This window comes from Aedes albopictus, chromosome 1, assembly GCF_035046485.1.
Source record: "Aedes albopictus strain Foshan chromosome 1, AalbF5, whole genome shotgun sequence".
In the NCBI taxonomy this organism is placed as follows: domain Eukaryota; kingdom Metazoa; phylum Arthropoda; class Insecta; order Diptera; family Culicidae; genus Aedes; species Aedes albopictus.
This window is the reverse complement of record NC_085136.1, coordinates 207,581,426-207,602,113: the sequence shown is the minus strand read 5'-3', so window position 1 is coordinate 207,602,113 and position 20,688 is coordinate 207,581,426. Positions and strand designations below refer to the sequence as shown.

The 20,688-nt window shown below is 44.0% G+C and overlaps 1 protein-coding gene across 1 annotated transcript in view; it reads left to right on the top strand.

The window, feature by feature from the left end:
- Positions 1-20,688, top strand: part of LOC109430283 (protein O-mannosyl-transferase 2) — a 49,677-nt gene that overhangs the window by 17,894 nt on the left and 11,095 nt on the right. Inside the window, exons 7-8 of the mRNA XM_062846164.1 lie at positions 4,669-4,843; positions 4,953-5,093. Of these exons, the coding sequence (XP_062702148.1) occupies positions 4,669-4,843; positions 4,953-5,093 (316 nt within the window). The remainder of the gene's footprint in view (positions 1-4,668; positions 4,844-4,952; positions 5,094-20,688) is intronic.

The window sequence follows — 20,688 nt, the reverse complement described above, 5'->3', positions numbered from 1 at the left end:
CGCCACACACAATGGATACTATCGATACAAATGCCCGACCTTTGGGATGAGTTGCGCTTCCGAAGTGTTCCTAAGCGTAATGGAACGAGTGCTGGCAGGGGTTCCAGGTGTGAAATGTTTCATCGACGATGTGTGAGTGTTCGGACAAAGAAAGTCATGATCGAGCGTTGAAAGCTGCTCTGGAGAGGCTAGAAGAAAGTGGGATGACCGTGAACAAGCAGAAATGTGAATTTGAAAAATCCTAAGTGAGTTTCATGGGACATCAACTGAGTGACAAAGGCATAAGCCCAGCTGACGAGAAAGTCGAGGCCATTCGTCAGTTTCGCAATCCGGAGTCCGTGGAGGAGCTTCGCAGCTTTCTGGGACTGATCAACTATCTTGGTAAGTTCATCCCAAACCTATCATCCCTTACCGCTCCATTAAGAGAGTTGCTATGCAAAGAAAGGCATTTTGAGTGGGAAGGCAAGCATACATTAGCTTTTGAAAAAATCAAAGATGAGGTTGCTAATCCAAGAAATTTGGGATACTATTCACCAATGGATGAAACTATTCTGATCGCCGATGCTAGCCTCATTGGACTGGGGGCTGTGTTACTCCAGGAGAAACAAGGTAAAATGCGAGCAATATGCTACTTAAGTAAGGGACTGTCCCCTACGGAGCAGGCATACGCACAGAACGAAAAAGAAGCGTTGGCCTTAGTATGGGCGACGGAAAGGTTGAAAACGTATCTCAGAGGGCTGAAATTCAAACTGATAACCGATCACGAACCGTTAAAAATCATGTTTGGAACAAAACGTAAGCAATGCCCTAGAATTGAACGGTATGCATTAAGGTTACAGTCTTTCTGTTTTTAAATTGTGCACGTCAACGGAAAAGCCAACATTGCCGATCCGTTGTCGATGCTACCTCAGTTCCGAAAATGTTCGACGTATGACCAAGATGGTGAAGCAATGTTGCTCAGTATTCTGGAGTCCGTTAAGCCTACAGCAATCACCGTGGAAGATATTGTGGAGAATACTTTGAACGATTCCGAAATGGTGGAATTGAAGGAGGCGATCAACACTGGTCGATGGGACGAGAAGGTGAAAAGTTTCTACCCATTCAGAGAGGAAATAGAATTGGTAAACGATGTCGGTATGAGGAGTAATCGCATAGTTCTTCCCGTGGCCCTGAGAAGCAAGGTGTTGAAGCTGGCTTACATCGGCCATCCTGGAATCGGGAAAACCAAGCAACCAAGATGCTGAGAAAACAGTGAAATCATGCCTCGACTGTCAGTTGGTAAGTTCTACGGTATCTCCAAAGCCGATAAAAAATTCAATGGTATCCCATCAGATCAAAGCTTTTTTAATCCCATTTCAGAACCCAAATAAGTGTGCAAATTTGGGCAGGATCGGTTACGTTTACGTTTTGCGCATCGCGTTTGAAGTTTATATGGGGTTTTACAAGGAAAAGCACACTTTTTTGCATTTCTCTCATAACAAGCTCGATTTTTTTCTAAAATCATGTAACCGATAAAATGAAAGCATAGCCTAGGGTGTCCTGAAAACTTTGTCAAGGACCGCGAAGTGATCTGATGCTTATGAAAAAAGTTATAGCGTTTGCATTGCTTGGCGAAACAGTATGATTTTGTTGCTATTGTTATTCCTTTGCATGTTAAAACATAAACACATGCATGCGGTTCGTTGGTTATAACTATTTTCACAAGCATCGGATTGCTAGGCTATCATTTTACAGTATCGGTTAAAAAATTTCAGACAAACTTTTTCAACAAAAATGCATAAAGTAGGTTTTCCCATACAAAATCCCATACAAATTTCAGTTGCAATGCGCAAAGTGTAGACGCAACAAATCTTGCTTAAATCTTGCACAGATACTCAGGAACCGCAACGAAACCAAAAAACCTTTGATCTGAGAAAACGGTTCCGATGACCCACGCTAATGGATATGCTAGGTCCGCTACCTTCTAACGAGTCGATTCTAGTACTCATTGACTTGCACAGCCGATTCCGCCTGACAGAAGTTATGCAGACCACTACTAGTAGGGACATAATCGACCGGTTGAGGCGTACGTTTTATAGGATGAACATACCGGCAGTGTTAATTTCGGATAATGCGAAGAACTTCTTGGGCTGCAAAACGGTGCGTCGAAATGGAGAGCGTCCAACATAGCTCTGGCGCTCTGGTCTTCACAAGTTCCTACCTCATGCTTCCACGGGTCAAGCGATGACAAAAACCGCCAGCTAAGGGTTGTGTGCTTAGCTGGTAGTGCAGCCTGGGCACTGTTGTCCTTCTGACTTTAGCTAGATTGAGGAGGTACGTCTCGAGCGTCTGTTCACCAAGGAGGTGCGGCTCAAACAGCGTCTGTTCTGGCATCCAGCGGCTGAGTATGCTCCTCCACCGGAAGCTATACCTAAGGTGGCAGCCCCACCACAGTGGATAGGCAACCTTAGGCCAACAACCTACTGTCTCTGAAACCCAAAAAAAAACGTTATCGAAACCGAAAATGAAAGATTACGAACAGATTCAACGGCAACGACTTTTAGCGCGAAACAACGGACAAGAATTGGAACTTGAAATATATTAACCCTAGCCCAGCAGGGTAAACTGGTACAACTAGCCAATGAGGCATGCCGTACGAAGCTTGAGATCCTAGGACTGAGCAAAGTCCGTTGACAGAACTTTGGAGAACACAGATTGGCGTCGGGTCAAATTCTGCTATACTCTGGTCTACGAGGTGAACACGCTTCTGGCCACCGTGGAGTTGGTTTCCTGCTCAGCGCTTACGCGCACGCTGCGCTCATGAAGTGGGAACCTATTAAGGGGTTATATATGTTGAGGTCGAGCAAAAATCGATTTTTTTTTATTTGTTTATCTTAAAGTATAGGTTCCTAAGAATGTTCTGTCAAAGTTTCATAGAGATCCAAGTAGTAAAAGCAAAGATATAGCGTTTTGCGCCTCGCTCCCTTACGGGCGCGTAGTGCATACTTGAAAATTTAAACGCGATTATCTCGGAAGTATGTTTTCCAAAAACGTCGATGCAGTGACTACGATTGCGGAAACAGTTCTCAACCGATTTCAACCAAACTTTTTTTGAGTGTTCGCTATTTATTCATGTGTCGTGTCCTTGAACGATCGGAATATTAATAGTTATGTATGTAACAGGTTGCAAAAAGTTGATTTTTTCAGCACATTTATCCAACGAGGTTTGCCGAGCAGAACGAACGGCGGGTGGTGTTCGCCGCTGCAAAAGCCGCCCTGAAGATCGAGATAAGAGTAAGCAAAAAGGCCTGCTTTAAGGGTCTCTGTCACAGTGCCAATGCGAATCCGCGAGGTGATACCTACAGGATCATGATGGCCAAGTCGAGAGATGTAATAGCTCTTACAGAGCAATCTCCAGAGATGTTAGAGGGGATCACCGGGGCTTTTCCACGTTAATGATCCTAGTCCTTTGCCTCCTTTCGTAGGACATCCGAGGACTGGGGCTGGCGATGAGGAGAGGGTCACTAATGGTGAACTTACGGGGATAACACAGACCCTTAGCGTAGGTTAGGCCCCAGATCCGGACGAAGTTTCGAACCTGGCTTTAAAAGTAGCTATTGCATCCGCAAGCTGAGTATTGTAGCATACTATTGCTAGTTTAGAGAAAAATTTCCGTTTTACGGATGACTGAAAAAGCTACCGCAGCTGTCAGACTACTGATTTTCGCCGCATTATCATCAATCAGGTCAAGGATGCCTTGGATACGACGCCGATGATCATTGTTTGTTGTTGCTTTCCAGACTAATTCACATTGCAAGCATACTTGGATTAGGCCATCTGTTTCAATGATATGATGATTTTCATGGCTGCGGTAGGACTTTGACAGCTGCGGTAGAACTCGGCGGCTACCGCAGAGTGGAATTTTTTCAAAAAATCCGCAATATTGTTGATTATATTATTATCGTGAATGTGACGTTGAGCAAATCATGATGAACCCCCTAGGCAATCAAGCCTCCGCAGTCACCCCAATAGTTACTTTTTTATGCGGTTGATTGCCACTAGGACTTTGGAGGCTGTAACGAGTGTATTCGTTCGTGACCAATTTTATCCAAAATAATCAAAGGTCAAATCTTTTATCTTCTATATAAATAAAAATGGAATGGTGTTTGTATGTCACGAATAGGCTCGGGAACGGGCCAACGGATCTACACCATTCTTTCAGTGTTTCATTCGTGCAGGGCTCCGACGTGTTCGTACGAAAAAATAATTGAGAAAACGGACCGGGAACCCATCGAAAACGAGAAAATTTGAAATTCCATTATGCGGGGCATTTTTCTACAGAGCTGCATGTCAAAAAACCCAGTAGGCAGGCAGAACGACGTTTGCCGGGACAGCTAGTAGGTATTCAATAATTTAGGACAAATACTCGTACAGTTTTGGTCGAACAATTCAAAACATATTTCAAATAAGTTAAACGAATAAACAACATATGGTCCAACGCACGAATTAATGCTGGCCTGCTTACTCTCACGCGAAATTTGACGTTTGAGCGGTGCCGACACCGCTCAAACGTCAAATTTCGCGTGAGAGTAAGCAGGCCAGAATAAATTCGTGCAGTGGACCATAATCAATTATTATGTACCAAGAAAATGAATCCGTCAATGTATTTCTTATCATTCATACTTTCAGGGCCAGTTCTTCTCAGGGTCGGATCATCGTGTCTATTTGCTAGGAAACCCAATCATTTGGTGGAGCAACTTAGTATTTTTGGGATTGTTTATTGCTGTATTCTTTGTGGAGGTCATAAAATACCAGAGAAACTCAGGAACTCTGCAAAGTGGCCAAGCAACCAGTACTGTAGAAGGTAAGTATTCATAAATCTTCAAATCAATTGTTCGATGTTCATCATATAAATGAAGTACTTGTTATAATGGTGTCTGCATGAATACCTTCAATACCTTTTCTATTCTCAGAATATAAATGGCGTTCATTGCGAGCATCTGCCTGGCTCTTCGGGGGTTGGCTACTGCACTACTTACCGTTCTATGCAATGGGACGAGTTCTTTACTTCCACCACTACTTCCCGGCCCTGGTATTCAACTCAATGCTGGCAGGTTAGTACCAAAGTTACGTTATGATGACAAAAATCATTTTTGGGAAGACCGGCTTTAAACTTTTCATTTCATAATCTGTTCTTAGTGCTTTTCTTCGAGAAAAGACAAACTTTCTCCTAATGATTTCAACTTTGCCGACCTTCCGTAGATAGCCGTACGTACATCGTTAATACGACAGCTAGCAAGTGTACGTCACACCTTGCATTGACCTACCTCTCTTTTATTCCGCAAAACTTTTATCACCTAATTGAACATTATGATAACTAGATATGACTAACTTTATTACCGCCACCATTGTCACCTCCTCACATGAGCTGTACCTACTCTGCAACAAGATGGCATAGATAAAATTCCTGAAATGTCTTTGCTTCTCCGAAGCCATTGACTCGACGACCGAGTTGCCATTCAGCTCCTTCGAATAGACGTTCCCAACCTGTATGTCACGGTTCACTAGCATACCTTCCAATGACTCGTTTCGTTTCAACTGTGTAATGGTTGATACTTCTTAATTTCTTTTTATTCTGCTAATCAAAGTTGGCAAATATAAGAAACCAATAAATTGATAAATCACTAAAGATTGCACACCTCTGCAATCCTATGCTTATCACTCGATCGAATACGGTCAACTGCAAGGCTTTGGGACACCAAAGCCATTGAAACTCAATGGCTCAATCATGCGTCTTTTATTCGAATTATGTCGTCGTCGTCGTTGTCGTCAGTCGCTGCTGCCTGGCCTGACCAAGTTTCGGGGTGGGTCATAAAGACGAAGATGGTTGTTAGCGATGTGAAAAATATTTCAAAATTCTTAAGATTCTTCACACATTCGAGCTCGGCTCCGCCATCATCCGTGGGTTGGGTACGGACGATATCGCCGCCGACAACGATGGATATTCAACGGACGTCCTGCCCGCTCTTATCCTGGCTGATAAAGATGGTGCTTGGCGTCGTCGTCGTCGTCGTCCGTCGGTGAGTCGGTATGCGAGTGGTGAAGCAACCAGACATGAATGTGGGCGCTGCTGCACACAAGATGGCATTTCAAGTGGGTTGGGTGTTAAAGATAAAAGGTGACACGATGTGGTTCTTCATCTTTATGGTTTGAAGATGTGGCTCGGTTGGTAATTTCTTCTCACTGGTGCGGTTACCACTCGCCAAGCTTAGCAGGAGATAAGGTCGAAGATGGTATAAGTTTGAGGTGCGAAGGTTAGAAACTTCAACGATAGTTCAGCATTATAAGGTGTCACCTTATTTACCTCACCAGTGTGGATCAACTTGATAACACTTATGAAATAGTATGTTAAACAATGAGAATATCCAACACAGCTTTGGCCTTGACAAGATCTTACCTCATGCATCCTCGGGTCTTTATGGAGAACTCATTACATATTAGAATTCCGAGAAAAGTCCTTGAAAAAGTTCTTGGAGGAGCCCTTGGAAAAATTTCAAAAAAAGTCCCTGGAAGAATTCCTAGAAAAAATCAGGGAAGGATTCTCTAAGCGGGAGGAATCGCTGAAGGAATTCCGGAACAAATACCTGCATGTATGCCGGAAACAATCCCTGCACATACTCCAGGATAAAATTTTCGAAGCTATTCTGGAAGTATTATTGTAAGAATTCCTGGGAAAACTAGGAAGGACTCTCTGGAAGAATCTCCGGGAGCCTGGGGGAGCTATAGGAGCTGGGGAAAGCCTTGGAAAAATTTTGCATTGCGTCCAGATCGTAAGTCATCACCAAAGAAACTGGGAGAGAAATCTCAGGAAAATACTGGAAAGAATACTAGGTGAAATCACGGTGATAATTTTGAGGAAGATTTGCTAGAAAAGACTTACTTACTTTTAGTCCTGGGCACCCACGGTGAAAGATTTCCATCCTGGGCGATTTCCAGCCATCGAATTTCTGTCGACTTGCTTGATTTCGTTGTTGAGGCTACGCCGCCATGAGCCTTTGGTGGCTGACCCACCTCCACTTTCGCTCCCGAATTTCTGTCGCTATCGGCTTTTGATGACATCGACGTTGGAGATCCAATTGTGAGGCCACCATGCACGAATTATATACCGCAGGCATCTATTGATGAAGACCTGCAGCCGTTGAGTGTTCTCCACTGATACACACCAGGTTTCACTGGCGTATGGCAGCACCGATTTCACGTTCGAGTTGAAAACTCGGATTTCGACTGATCTGGTTGTTTTCCATACATTTCTTATGGCGGTAAGCTCCACAGCGTCTTAGACGCCAATCTCGTATTATCCTCGATTTTCTTAAGCATCAAGCGGTATTATCCTTGATTTTAATCCGAGATTTATCTTTAGTACACCGATTTTGGCGCACTAAAAATAAATCTCGGATTTACAAGAACTGGCTGCGTGCGGGAATAAACTGACTCGCATGCTATGTAGGGAAACGTCAAACAGAAGATCAACAAATCAAAGAAAAAAGCATCACAGATCTGCAGTGTCCGCGATTTTGGTAAATCGCCCCGGCCGCATCAGGTTTTTGAGAATAGTTCCGCGCCGTGGTAAATCTTGCCCGTTGGGTAGGCGATTTCTACAATAGCGGCAGCAAAGCGTTTCGCTGTGTGCTGGAAAAGTTGCCTGCCCACCGCAGACACACAGTTTACTCGAAAGTTGAAAGGCCGCAGCTTAGTGAACCAATGATGGTTTAGCTCGGCAGAGCTGCACACGATTCATTTTTTTAATTTGACCCAGTATTGTGCCGGTAATGATATTCTAAAGAAATTCTAGTTTTATCAAAGTGTTATTCGAGAAGTTTTATTGGGAATCTTTCCTTGTATATTATATGCAATCCAATGATTCATCTGAAATTTGTCGAGACAATTCTCTCGGGATTCCTTCAACATTTTTTTTCCTCCAGGGGTTTCAATTAAAGATTTGTATCCTGAATTGCTTCTGCCATTTCTCCAAGAATTTCAAATTAAAACGGTAATATTCCTCCATGATATTTCATTTATGGTTCCCCCAGAAAATACATCTAGGGTTTTTCTAGGAACTCTTCAGGGGTTTCTTCTTGGATTCATGCAGGAAATTCTTGTGGAAATCTTTATTTTGAGGAATGACTTCAAGTATTCCTCAAAGATTCCTGCAGTCATTTCGCCTGGATATTCATTAGAAAATGTGTCCAGGTATTTTTTACAGGAATTTCCTCAAAATATCTTCGAAAAATATCACCAGGAACTTCTCTAGCAATTTCCCCAAAAATTGCTTCAGTAATATTCCCAGAAACTCAAAAATTTCCTCCGTTATTCGTCTAAAAAAATTCACAGAAATTTTCATCATTAGTTTGAAAACGAATTCTTTCGGATCTTTCCGGAAGTTTTTAAGAAATTCCTCCAGGAAATTTCCCAGAGATTCCTCTAGGAATTTTCCCAGAAATACCTTCAAGAATTCTCCACAGATTCCTCCAGGAATTTTCCCAGGGTTTCTTTCAAAAAATTACTCAGAAGCTCTTCAAAATATTTTTTTCAGAAATTCTGCCGGAAATTCCCCAGGAATCCCTTCAACATTTCTTCAAAGATTTCCCAAGGATTTCCAATAGGAAATGCCCTCAAGAATTCTCCAAGAAATAACCTTATAAACTCTTTCATAAATTTCTTAGGGATCTCTTCCGGAATACCCAAAGGAATTTTACCATAATTTTTTCACGAAAATTTATTCAGGAGATCCTCTAATAATTCCCCATGGAATTTTCACAAAAACTTACCCAGGAGCATCTCCAAGAATTTCTTCAACAATTTCGTCAAAAATTTCCACAGCAATTTCCTCATGATTTCTATTGAAAATTTCAAAAGAAATTCTTTCTGAGATTTCCCAGGAATTCTTTCAGAAAGTTTTTCAAAAATCCATGTAAGAAATTTTCCAGGAATTTCTTTGGGAATATTTCCAGAAGAGTTCTTCCAATATTCCTACACGAATTTTCAGAAAGTTCCTAAGAAAATAGTCAAAGATTTCCCGAAAAATCCCCACAAGAACGTCTAGAGAGAATCATTCAGAAATTTCCCCTGGATTTATTTTTAAAAATGTGCCTGGAATTTTCCCAAGATTTCTTTCAGAAATTTTCACTGAAATTCTTTGAGGGATTTTCCATGAAACTTTTTCAGTCATTTCTTCAGTAATCACTGTACGATTTCCTCCAGGATTTCCGTTAGGAATTTCAGATGGAATACTCTCAGAAATTTTCCCAGGAATTCCTCCACGAATTTTTACAAAAAATGTTTCATCAATTTCCTCATGATTGCTTTAGGATTTTGTTCCAAGAACTCCACCAGAAATTTTCCAAGAATGTTCTTCATAAGTTTCCCCAATTTTCCTCCAAGAATTTCTTCATATGTTTTCCAGGAACTCTCCCCGAAGAAATTCCTGAAGTAATCCCTGAAAGAATTCCGAGGAGGAATCTTCGGAGGAATCCCTGGACGAATTCCCGAAAGAATTCCTGGAGGAATCCTTGAAGAAATTCCTTGAGGAACCCCCGAAGGAATTCCTGGAGGAATATTCCCGAAGAAATTCCTGGAGGAATTCCCGGAGAAATTCCTGGAGAAACTCCAGGAATTCCTTCGGAGATTCCTCCAGGAATTCGTCTGGGCATTCCTCTAGGATTTTTTCCGAGGATTCCTCCAGGAATTCTTCCGAGGATTCCTCCAGGAATTCCTCCGAGGATTCCACCAGGAATTCCTCCGAGGATTTCACCAGGAATTCCTCCGGGGATTCCTCCAGGCATTTCTGCGGGGAGTCCCCCAGGAATTCCTCAGGGATTCCTCCGGATGATGCTCTGAGGTTATTCCTTTAGGAAACCCTAAGCAAATTTCTGAGTAATCTCTATGTGAATTCCTTGAGAAATCTCTAAGGAAATTTCTTGAGGGATCTCTGAGGTAATTTTTCTGAGGTATTTGTGTTGAAATGTTGGGAGTTATGAGGAAATTAATGAGGATTCCTTGAGGGAATTATTTGAGGTTACTCTGAGGACATTTAGCTGGGCACTTTTTGGGAAATATTCGAGTGAATATAAGGATGAATTGTGAGACAAATTTCTGGTGGAACTCCCAGAGAATTTTCCGAAGAAATTATTGAACAAATTCCCAGAGAATTTTCTGGTTGAATTTCTATATGAATTCCCGGAGGAATTTATGGAGGGATTGTTAAATGAATTTCTAGAAAAAATTGGATGAATTCCTGGATAAATCGCTTGAGGAATTCGCGGAAGAATTTTCGGAAGAATTAATGAATGAATTCCAAGAGGAAGTCCTAGAGGAATTCTCAGAGGACTTTCTTGAGGAATTTTTGAAGAACTTTGAGACTAATTAGTGAAAGAATACCCTGAAAAAGTTCTGGAGAAATTTCTAGAGGAATTCTCGCAGAATTTTCTGAAGGGATTTCCGAAGTAATTCCTGAAAAATTTCAAGAGGAACTTCTGCAATGTTCCAAGAGGAATTTCTGATGGAACTCCAAAAAAATGTTGGAAGAAATTCTGGAGGAGTTCCCAAAGAAATTTCTGGAGGAATTCTCTGAGTAACTTCTCGAGGAATTCCTTCAGTAATTTTTGGAAGCGTAAACGGAAAATTGTCTAGAGAAATTCCCGTAGGAATTTCTTGTGGAGTTCCTGGAGGAATTTTTGGCGGAATTCCCGAGGAAGTTTCTGGAAGAATTCCCAGAGGAATATCTTTAGGAGTTCTCAAGGTATTTTTTGGAAGAATGTCCGGAAAAAAACCCCGGAATTTCTGGAGATTACCGAAGAAATATCTAGAAGAGTTTCTGGAGCGATTCCCGGAGAAGTTTCCGGGGGAGTTACCGGAGGTGTTATCAGAAGAGTTTATGAAGCAGGAATTTTTGGAGCAGTTTCTGAAGGAATTCATGGAGGAACATTTCTGCAGAAATTTCTGGACGGATTTCTGACTTTTGGAGGAATGCCCGGTAGAGGACCTCGCGGAGGAGCTTCTGGAGGTACTCTCGGAGGAACTTCAAGAAAAATTCCAGGAACAATATCTTGACAACTTACCGAAGGAATTCCTGAATTAATTCCTCGTGGACTTCCTGGAAGTATTCCCGGAGGAATTCCTGGAAGAATTCCCTGAAGAATTTCCGAAAAATTCCAGGAGAAATTTCTGAAAAAATTTCTGCAGGAATTCACGAAGAAATTTCTGTAGGAATTTCCAGAGCAATTTCTGGGGGTGTTCCGAGATGTTTTTTCTGGCGGTATTCCCTGAGAAATTTATGGAGAAATCTCCGGAATAATTTCTTGAGAAATTCCCGGAGCAATTTCTGGATTAATTCCTCGATGAGTAACTTGAGGAATCCCCGGTAGAATTTCTGAGGAATAACCGGAGGAATTTTTGAAGAATTTCTTGAAATTCAGGAATTCAGGTACATATTACCTGAGGACTTTCAAGAGGTATTTCCAAAACGAATTCTGAAGAAATATTTTGAAGGTTTTTCGGAGGAAATTCTTGAGGATTGTTTATGAATTCCAGGAGGAGTTCGTGGATGAATGCAGTTAGGGATTTGCGAAAGGAATTCAAAAGAAACCCACAAAATGAATTTCTGCTAGAGAAACCTTCTGTAGGAAATTTCACAAGAATAATGTACGTGAAATTTTGTAATCCCTCGAAGAACAAGGAGGAATTTCGGAACGAATTCTGTGTAGTGATTTCAGGCAAGATTACCCAGAATACTAATACAAGACCCCCGGAAGTGTGATCTACCAAAGTAATGGATAAAAATCAGGGAAAGAGCTTCTCAAGGAATCCCGAGTGAAATGTGTTGCGTACACTCCCAATCGAAGAGGCTACGCGGGTTCTGCTGCTTTTCTATTGGCAAAATACAAGCTGCATCAAACGTTCATTCGTGCTAAAACCTATGTTTGCGATTCGGAATTCTGGGAGCATCTGGAATCTTGACATTATTTTTGATTCGGAAAACTGACAGCGCAGTTTGATAATGTCCACTGATCATCGATACTGCGAGATGTATCCAACGCTCATCGCGCAATTCCCGCCACAGGCAAATTTAAGCAAAGGAATTGGAGGGCACCGGTGAGCACCCCCGAAGGGACGTCCGGGAAGTAAGCCCCACCCCACATCCTGTTTGATCAATCTCAACGTAAACAATCAGGACAACCTCCAACGGAACCGCAACCAAGAAGGAGTTCAGCATTCCACCTTACTGTGGTGCGGGTGCCCCAGTCAAAACACAATTTCACGTCAATTTCACGCTGAACATCCGGGTCCCTCCCAACGACAACAGCAGCAGCAAACATCTGCAAATTAACAGCGGAGCGCCGGCCGACCAGAAGTCTTCGGAGGACTGGAACGGTCAGGTGGACTCCCGCGTTCAAGGCGAAGGTAACGATAAGCTCTAGCACCGGCTGTCGATTACGGTCCATCACTTCTTCTTCTTCTTCTTATTTCTGGCGAGCCGACACCGTTCGGCATCAGCTCTAGTTTAACGTCCGCCTATTTCTGGTACTAAGCCTAAACACGGACGGTCAGGGAGACATCCACACACACCTGACACCCTACATATCGAAACCCATCAACACATGGGCCGGGACCTAATAGAGCAAATAAACACCTGCTGATTAGAATTGACATTTCTGCGAGCTGGACTATCACGAGAGAGAGGATGGCTGCGTGCTTCCTTTGTTAAATTCTCTCTTGGAGCTCGTTGATGCTTACCGAATGGAGTATTAAAAATAAATCTGGATTTTTTTAAATCGAGATTAAATCTCGTATCAACTACGTTGGTGCTTATGACCATTAAACTCGCAAAAGCAGCCCTCGCCTTCTTGATCAGTGCACCTATGTTGATCTTGGTGCCGCCATCGGCCGCTATTTAACTACCAAGATATTGGAAGCTTTCAACATTCTCCACTGGTTGCCCAGCTTCTGTAAAGCTGGAAGGGTTGACCGTGTTTACATCCAACGATTTGATCTTGTGGACGTTGATGGTGGCACCTGCCGCTGAGGAGCGATTGGCACGATCACTAAGCTTGCAGTGCATATCAGAGCGCCGTTGGGCTAGGTGAGCAATGTCATCAGCCAGTTCGAAGTCATTTAAGTGCTCCATGGTAATGGGCTGCCACAGCAATCCACGATTTGGTTCACGGTCAATCGCACCTACTAGGATCTCGTCGACTACGATGAGGAGCAGTAGCGGTGATAGTATACATTAGCCTGGTACACGGTTTATATGGAAAAATATAAAAATTGGGAAAAATACAACTCCTGTATACTTTTAGAATTCCATTTCGGTCCCATATCAACTGTGCAAAATTTCAGATCGATCGAAGAAACTATATTTTAGCGCCCGCCCTTATTTGTTTTTCATACGATTTACTATGGGGAAAATTTACTTCTTCGAAGAAAAATCGCTTGAGGTCACCCATTGATCCCTAAAAATAAGTCTGAATGATTTCTGTAGACAACTTCACGAGGAATCAGACCTCCGAAGACCGCAAAGCGATGCGACGTTCGTGGAAAAAGTTATTAAGTCTTACTCGATCGATAAAATGACGCGATTTTATTTTTTATTGTTATTCCTTACAAGTTAAACAGCATTTGGCATGCCATTCGATTTTCGATCAATAACTTTTTCCACATGCCTTCTGCCGCTTTGCGGTGTTCAGATGGTTTATTCCTCATAAAATTTCCAATAGAAATCATTCATCGATTTATTTTTAGGGGTTAAGGGGCAACCTGTGGCGATTTTTCTTTAAAAAAGTGATTTTCCCCATAGTAAATCGTATGAAAACTTAAAACGGCTGGCGCTAAAATATAGTTTCTCCGATCGAGCTGAAATTTTGCACATTTGATATGGGGCCAAAATGGAACTCAAAAAGTGTACAGGAGTAATATGTCTTTTTGTGTCCCACGCTAGTATACATCCTTGCCCCACTCCAGCAACGACCCGGATGGGGTCGGACAAAACACCGTTGTGCAATACTCTGCATGAAAATGCCCTGTACTGTACTTCAATGAGGCCGATGATTTTCTCAGGAAGACCCTTGCGCCTGAGGGCTTTCCACATGTTTCCGACACATGTTGAGACGGTCGAAAGCTTTTTCGTAATCAATGAACACCAGGTAGAGAGACTCTTGGAATTCATTGATTTGCACCAGAATGATACGTAGCGTGACAATATGGTCCACACAGGATCGTCTGACATGAAATCCTGCTTGCTGCCGTCGGAGAGTTGCGTCAATCTTCTCCTGTAGGTTTACCTGGTTTAGGATTACTTTGCAGTGGACTTTGAGGACGATACACAGTAACATGATGCCCCGCCAATTATCGCATACAGTCAGGTCACCCTTCTTGGGTACCTTTACTAAGACGCCTTGCATCCAGTCGGCCGGAAATATCGCGGTTTCCCATATGTTGCACAATAATTGATGCAATAGTTGTGCGGGGATCTGCTTTGAGCATCTGGGGCCCTGTTCGGTTTCATGCTACGGATGGCTGTTTCTATCTCCTGCACTGATGGAGCTTCGGTGTTGACACGGGTAATGCGTCGAACCCTTGGCGGATCATGCTGAGGTGTTGATGGCGTGGCCGTTGAAAAAGGTTTCCAAAGTGCTCGAATCAGCGTTTCAACTGGTCAGCCGGGCCAGTCAGTAACTGCCCAGACGTGTCTTTTACGGGTATCGTAGCATTCATCTTGGTCCCACTAAGGCGACGTGAAACATCGTAGAGAAGACGGATGTCGCCGGTGTTTGCGGCTTTCTCGCCTTCATCGGCTAGGGAGTCTGCTCACGCTCTTTTGTCCTAGAATGGAGTCCTACATAAAAAATACTGTGAGGCTTCGCAGATGATTTTTTTTTTGGAAAATTCCCTGGAGAAGTGGCGGAAAAAAAAACCAGAGAGGAATTATGGGCGTAATCTCTGGAGCTGTATCTGTAAAAAAACAGAGGAGAAAAATCCTGAAAGAATCTCGAAATTTTTAGTAAATGTACGCAAATCATTACTGTACAAAAATCCAACAGGTAATGAAAAAAGTGCGGTGCTTGTTTGGTTAGTGCTTATTAAAGTGTGACACGAGAAAGCCCTCCATAACCTTATCGAGGTTTTTCTCCTTGACACAAAAGGTGTTCATTATAGAACACTGTACAACACTGTACTGTACTGCTATAGCAGCCACTATCACCGCTTCCACTAGTGCGGGTGCTAGTGCCCGACGCCCCACCAGGTTCTTGAGAGGAGCCGTTTTATGCGGGTAATTAAGAGCAGCACTTTTTGTGAATTTTAAATGAAGTGATGCTCCATGATGTACGTCTGCCACCGTCGACTCAGATATGTATGTAGCAGGTACCCACCGTCTATCAACGCCTCCGAGGGAGGCATCCAAATGGCAACCATGTAGAGAGACGGATGGCTTCGACATTGTTACAATAGTGGATGGAAGTTTGCCTGGGAGGATGGTTAGCTGGTGCCGTGATTTACAAAACATGTGCACATATATGCAGTTATGGTTTTTACGACGACTACTTTCAACTTTAGAGCTAATGCATTAAGATTTATGGAAAAGATACTGAGATTTTTCATGAAAGTTCATACTTTTAAGCTGGCAAAACTATGGTTGAGAAAATGAAGTAGGTTGTTTTAATCCCCAAAGTTGGCACTGGCTGGAGGAAATGTGAATTAAAAGTAGCAGTTTCATTATCTGCCCAAATAAGCAAAAGCGATTATCCTCCAACCAGGTGATGCTCATTAATAGTTTATCATGTACGTCGAGCATACGTAAAAGCAATTTCACGCCTAGTTTGAGAATATAACGTGGATGTGGGTTGAAAGAGAAAATTATTAAATTTACTAGCTAAGAGCATTAAATATAGAAAATTGCATTTTCGTTAGTTGTTGGACAGACATAAACGGAAGTTCACATTGGCGTTTGAGAGAATGCGATTGTTAAGGGGAATGATAAAAAAATACTGCTATTATGACCGCATTTTTCAGCCATGGGTTAGTTCATCTCGAGGGCTTTAGGACATTTTCCCGAATTCCATTACCCCGAATGGAATTAAGGACTAGGACTATTATTTCAAAATTCCCTTCAAGATGCCGCTAATTAGCCCATATCCGCCCAGCATCCTGGATACCCTGAGCGACAAGCGTCCTCAAGTAAGGACACTTGTTCTAAGCTTAATATAATCTCATTAGATAGTGCTTCTGTACAATTAACCCTCGAGCAGTCGCATCTTTGACTACCTGCAGTGACGCCGCACTCACGCTGTGTACCACATGCGTGCATTTTTCATGGTGCGTGTACTCAGTACACGACGCGACCACTCTCGGGTTAATTAATATTGCCGATGTCTCAGTCGAACGAAAAGAAAAATTTGAATGTTTTCTGCAAAGTTGTTCGTTTCGCTAATCGTTGTTATTACTGAGAAACTCTTCTGCCAGGTAACGCTGGGGTAAAATTGTCCATGTCGTCCGCAAAGCACACAATGACCGGATTTTGTGGAAATCGTACCCCGGCTATTGATCCCGGTTCGTCGAATCACTCCTTCCTGACCGATGCTGGTTGTGGAGGCGTGGATGCGGTCCAGGAAACTGGAGCTGGCTCACCACAAGCTTAGATAATTAATTAACTAAGCCACAAGACTGAGGTGACGGTTGTTAATAACCGGAAGTCGGAGCAGCAGGCAGAAATTAGTGTAGGTGAGTGCACTATCCTGTCAAAGCGCTCCGTCAAACACTTGGGCGTGATGATCGATGATAAGCTTACCTTCGGTAGCCATGTCGATTATTCCTGTAAAAGAGCCTCCACAGCTATTGCGGCACTGTCCCGGATGATGTTCAATAGCTCTGCGGTGTACGCCAGTAAGCGCAAGCTTCTGACTAGTGATGCTACGTCCATACTTAGGTATGGCGGCCCGGCGTGGGGCACCGCGCTAAGTACTGAATGCTAGCGACGGAAGCTGGAAAGTACTTGCAGGCTTTATGTGCCTGAGGGTTGCGAGCGCGTACCGTACCGTGTCACACGACGCTCTTTGCGTCATTACTGGTATGTTGCATATCAGCATTCGCATCAGTGTGGACATGGAGTGCTTCGAAATGCGCGGCACAAGAGGCATACGCAGGACAGGATGGCCCCTATGGTCAAATGGCAACGCGCGTGGGACAGTTCCACCAAAGGAAGGTGGACCCATAGGTTGAGACCGAGGGTAGATAGTTGGATTGATAGGCGCCATGGGGAAGTTACATTCCACCTGACACAGGTCCTTTCAGGTCATGGTTGCTTCCGACAGTATCTACACCGTTTCGAGCATGCGAATTCTCCCGAATGCCCAGTTTAGTTTAGAGGAAACGGTGGAACACGTTTTGTTCGTGTGCCTTACAGCGATTAAGTGGCCGCGGAAAGGAAGTCCCGGTAGCGTTGCTGTCGTGGTGTCGGTCTACTGGATTGGATCCGAGCCCGCGGTTGGAAAAGGGTCCCCGGCGGGCTTGACCCTGCCCGCCTTCCAAGGCAAAGGGAGTGGTGAGGACCACTCGGGAAACTGGCTAAGCGCCAGCATGCTACCGTGATGGACTCTCGAAAGCAAATCATCGATGTTCGTTGCTGCAGGCTATGCAGGTAACCTTTAGGGTGCGATGTGCACTAGACCCTTTCTGAAGCAATACCTTCTTGGTGGTTCCGGAAAGACGAAGGATTTGGCGACCAGTAGTCCTGGCTTTTACTATTGTTGTAGAGGACGGCCTTAACCCCACACTTCCCTAACCTTCTTGTTGGGGTGTCTGTTGAGCAGATTTTTCCCCCTATGGTTTAGAAGGAAAAAAAGACCGATGTTAAAGAGTAGGCATGAGAGTGTCGTAGTCCCTGGCGAGATTTGAACTGGATAGTTCTCCCGAAACTCGTACGCTGTTTTGCACACCGTCCATCGTTGATTTAATCAGTCTAGTCAGCTTCCAATGAAAACCGTTTTCGTCCATTATTTTGCATAGCTCTATGCGGTTAATACTGTTAGCGCTCAACTTCCGAGCCGATCAGACGCGTTTGAGCACGGTAATCGTCTGCGGAAGCCAATCACCGACGTTTAGTAGTTTTTCTCGTGAAAGCGTGTTTCCGTAAGTGAAATATATCGCAAGTTTCGTGAGCGTTTTATTGCCGTCGCGTGTGATGTCCGCGATAAAACGACGCGAAAACACATTTCGCATTGACTATGTGAATGTGCCGAAGAAGCCATCGCCCGAAGAGGCTCACCAGTTTGTTGGTGCGACGCTGGGCTTGAAGCGCGGGGAGGTGCTGCGGATTCAATATAGCCGTAACCTCGGCATCGCGTTCGTCAAGACCACTTGCCTGGAGGTGGCACAGAAAATCGTCGACGATAACGACGACAAGCACGAGCATACAAGCTTCATTTGGAGATGGAAGACGGGGCGGTGGAAGTGAAGCTCTTCAACCTCTCAGAGGACGTAACGATTGAGAAAATCGTCAAATTCCTCGGTGCCTACGGTGAGGTGTTGTCCATACGCGAAGAGTTGTGGGACGAGAAACATCTGTTCACCGGGCTACCGACCGGTGTTCGTGTCGTACGAATGATCGTGAAGAGGAACATTGCTTCGTATGTCACGATCGACTCTGAATCGACCCATCTGAGGTAGTATGGCCAACACCAAACATGTCGGTACTGTAGCGAGTTTGTGCACAACGGTTTCTCGTGTGTGCAGAACAAAAAGCTGCTAGTGCAAAAGCTGGCAGCAAACAACGCTTCGTACGCTGGCGTGACCAAGAATCCACAGTCAACGCGCACCAAGACTGTCGCAGCCAAGCAAATGCTCCTTCCGAAAATCGCCGCTTCGAAGCCGAGTGGAAAGCCACCACAACAACCACAACCCGCTGTAGTGCCAGCCTCAAGCGGTTCAATGCCCCCGCCGGCTGGAGTCAACGACTCCTCGGCAACAACGAACGATCAACAAGGCGAACAGGAAGGCGACCAATGGACGAGAGTGACTCGCAGCAAAACGGGACAGCAGAAGAAAACGGACGGCAACGAAACCGATTCGTCCACATCCAGCATGCGATCACACAAGCAAGCGAAAAATATGCGCTGCGACGACGACGACAACACAATCAACCTTCTCCCCAAAATCGCCCTCTTCACTAGCTACAATATAGCGACGGTAAACGTGAATATCATCACGAACACGACAAAACTCGAAGCGTTCCGGACGTTTATCCGAACCATCTGAATCTGGATATTCTGTTTATTCAGGAAGTGGAAAGCGAGCAGCTTTCGCTGCCGGGCTTCAACGTCATCGAAAACGTTGACCACTCAAGAAGAGGAACGGCTATCGCTTTAAAAGAACACATCCAATTCTCGCATGTGGAGAAAAGTTTGGATGGCCGTCTTGTAGCTGTGCGCGTACAGAACACTATTCTCTGTTGTGTCTATGCTCCGTCCGGCTCGGCTTTACACGCCCAACGGGAGAGGTTTTTTAACAACACGCTGGCGTCGATCGTAGTGTGCGGCGCCCTAGTACGGACGCGAAAATTTTCGCTCCGTGATTTATTGTACCTGTCAATCTTCTTTTTTTTTTAATTTCGGCTGATTGTTGGAAATGTGTGAAGAACTAACCAAGGCTGGTATACAAGTACTTTACAACCGAAAGCTTGTGACGCTTGATAAACGGTGAAGTGATCGGGACGGCCTATTGGAGGAAATGTGTACGTGCTGGAATCATCCGTGAACGGGCAAGTACGACCTTGGCTGAAGTGCTACACTCTGGCACGGCACCGTCCGTCTTGGCCTGGAATGGTCTTGGGCATTGGAATGGCAACTTTGGTGCGGAAACTCGGCCCGTGCAGCTTCAAACAGGGTAAGATCCAGTTCTGCCACTTCTATGATGTGTGCGTCCTGGACAAGCAAGTTGCCGGGAGCCGGAACGAGGGATAGGGTAGCTAGGGACAGCTCAACCTTTGGTATGTATCCATTCAAACGTGTTCAATTTCAGCGGAAGAAGGTAATTCATTTTTGTTGACATATTTAAAACCGGATTTTTGCCTATTTCATCCCATCCATGTTTTTTGTGTTACTTGGGTAGAGATTGAGATTCATCTTATTTAACTTTCCATTGTCTTTGTATTATAATATATAACAATTTTCATTTTTATATGACGGGGTTCACACACACACGGGGGGGTAGCCTAAGGGAGTTAAATGAACTGATGCCCGGACTTAAGTTCGTGGATTTGCCAGACTTTTGTCATGAGATAGCAACTTTATGTTGACTACCGAAGGAATTCAGGAATTTTAACTCATCCTGCTACAACAAACCATCAGGTAGATCATTCCCTCCCGGAGTGATTCTGCAGCCATAGGTAATCCTTGCGATGATGGTGGGTACACTTCAATCGTCATCAATCGTCGTCATCGTCAACACGCTGGCGTTCTACCTTCGGCATCCCACAGACAATACAATTCTTGCGGGAGACTTCAACAGCGTGGTGCGACAATGCGATGCGACGGGGTACAACAGCAACTGCAGCTGCATTATGTGTGACTGAAACTCCGCTCAAGAGAAGCTGGTCACACTTTCATTACTGCCAACTCATCCTCTCGATTGGACCGTATCTAAGTCTCCGGTGGTCTGTGT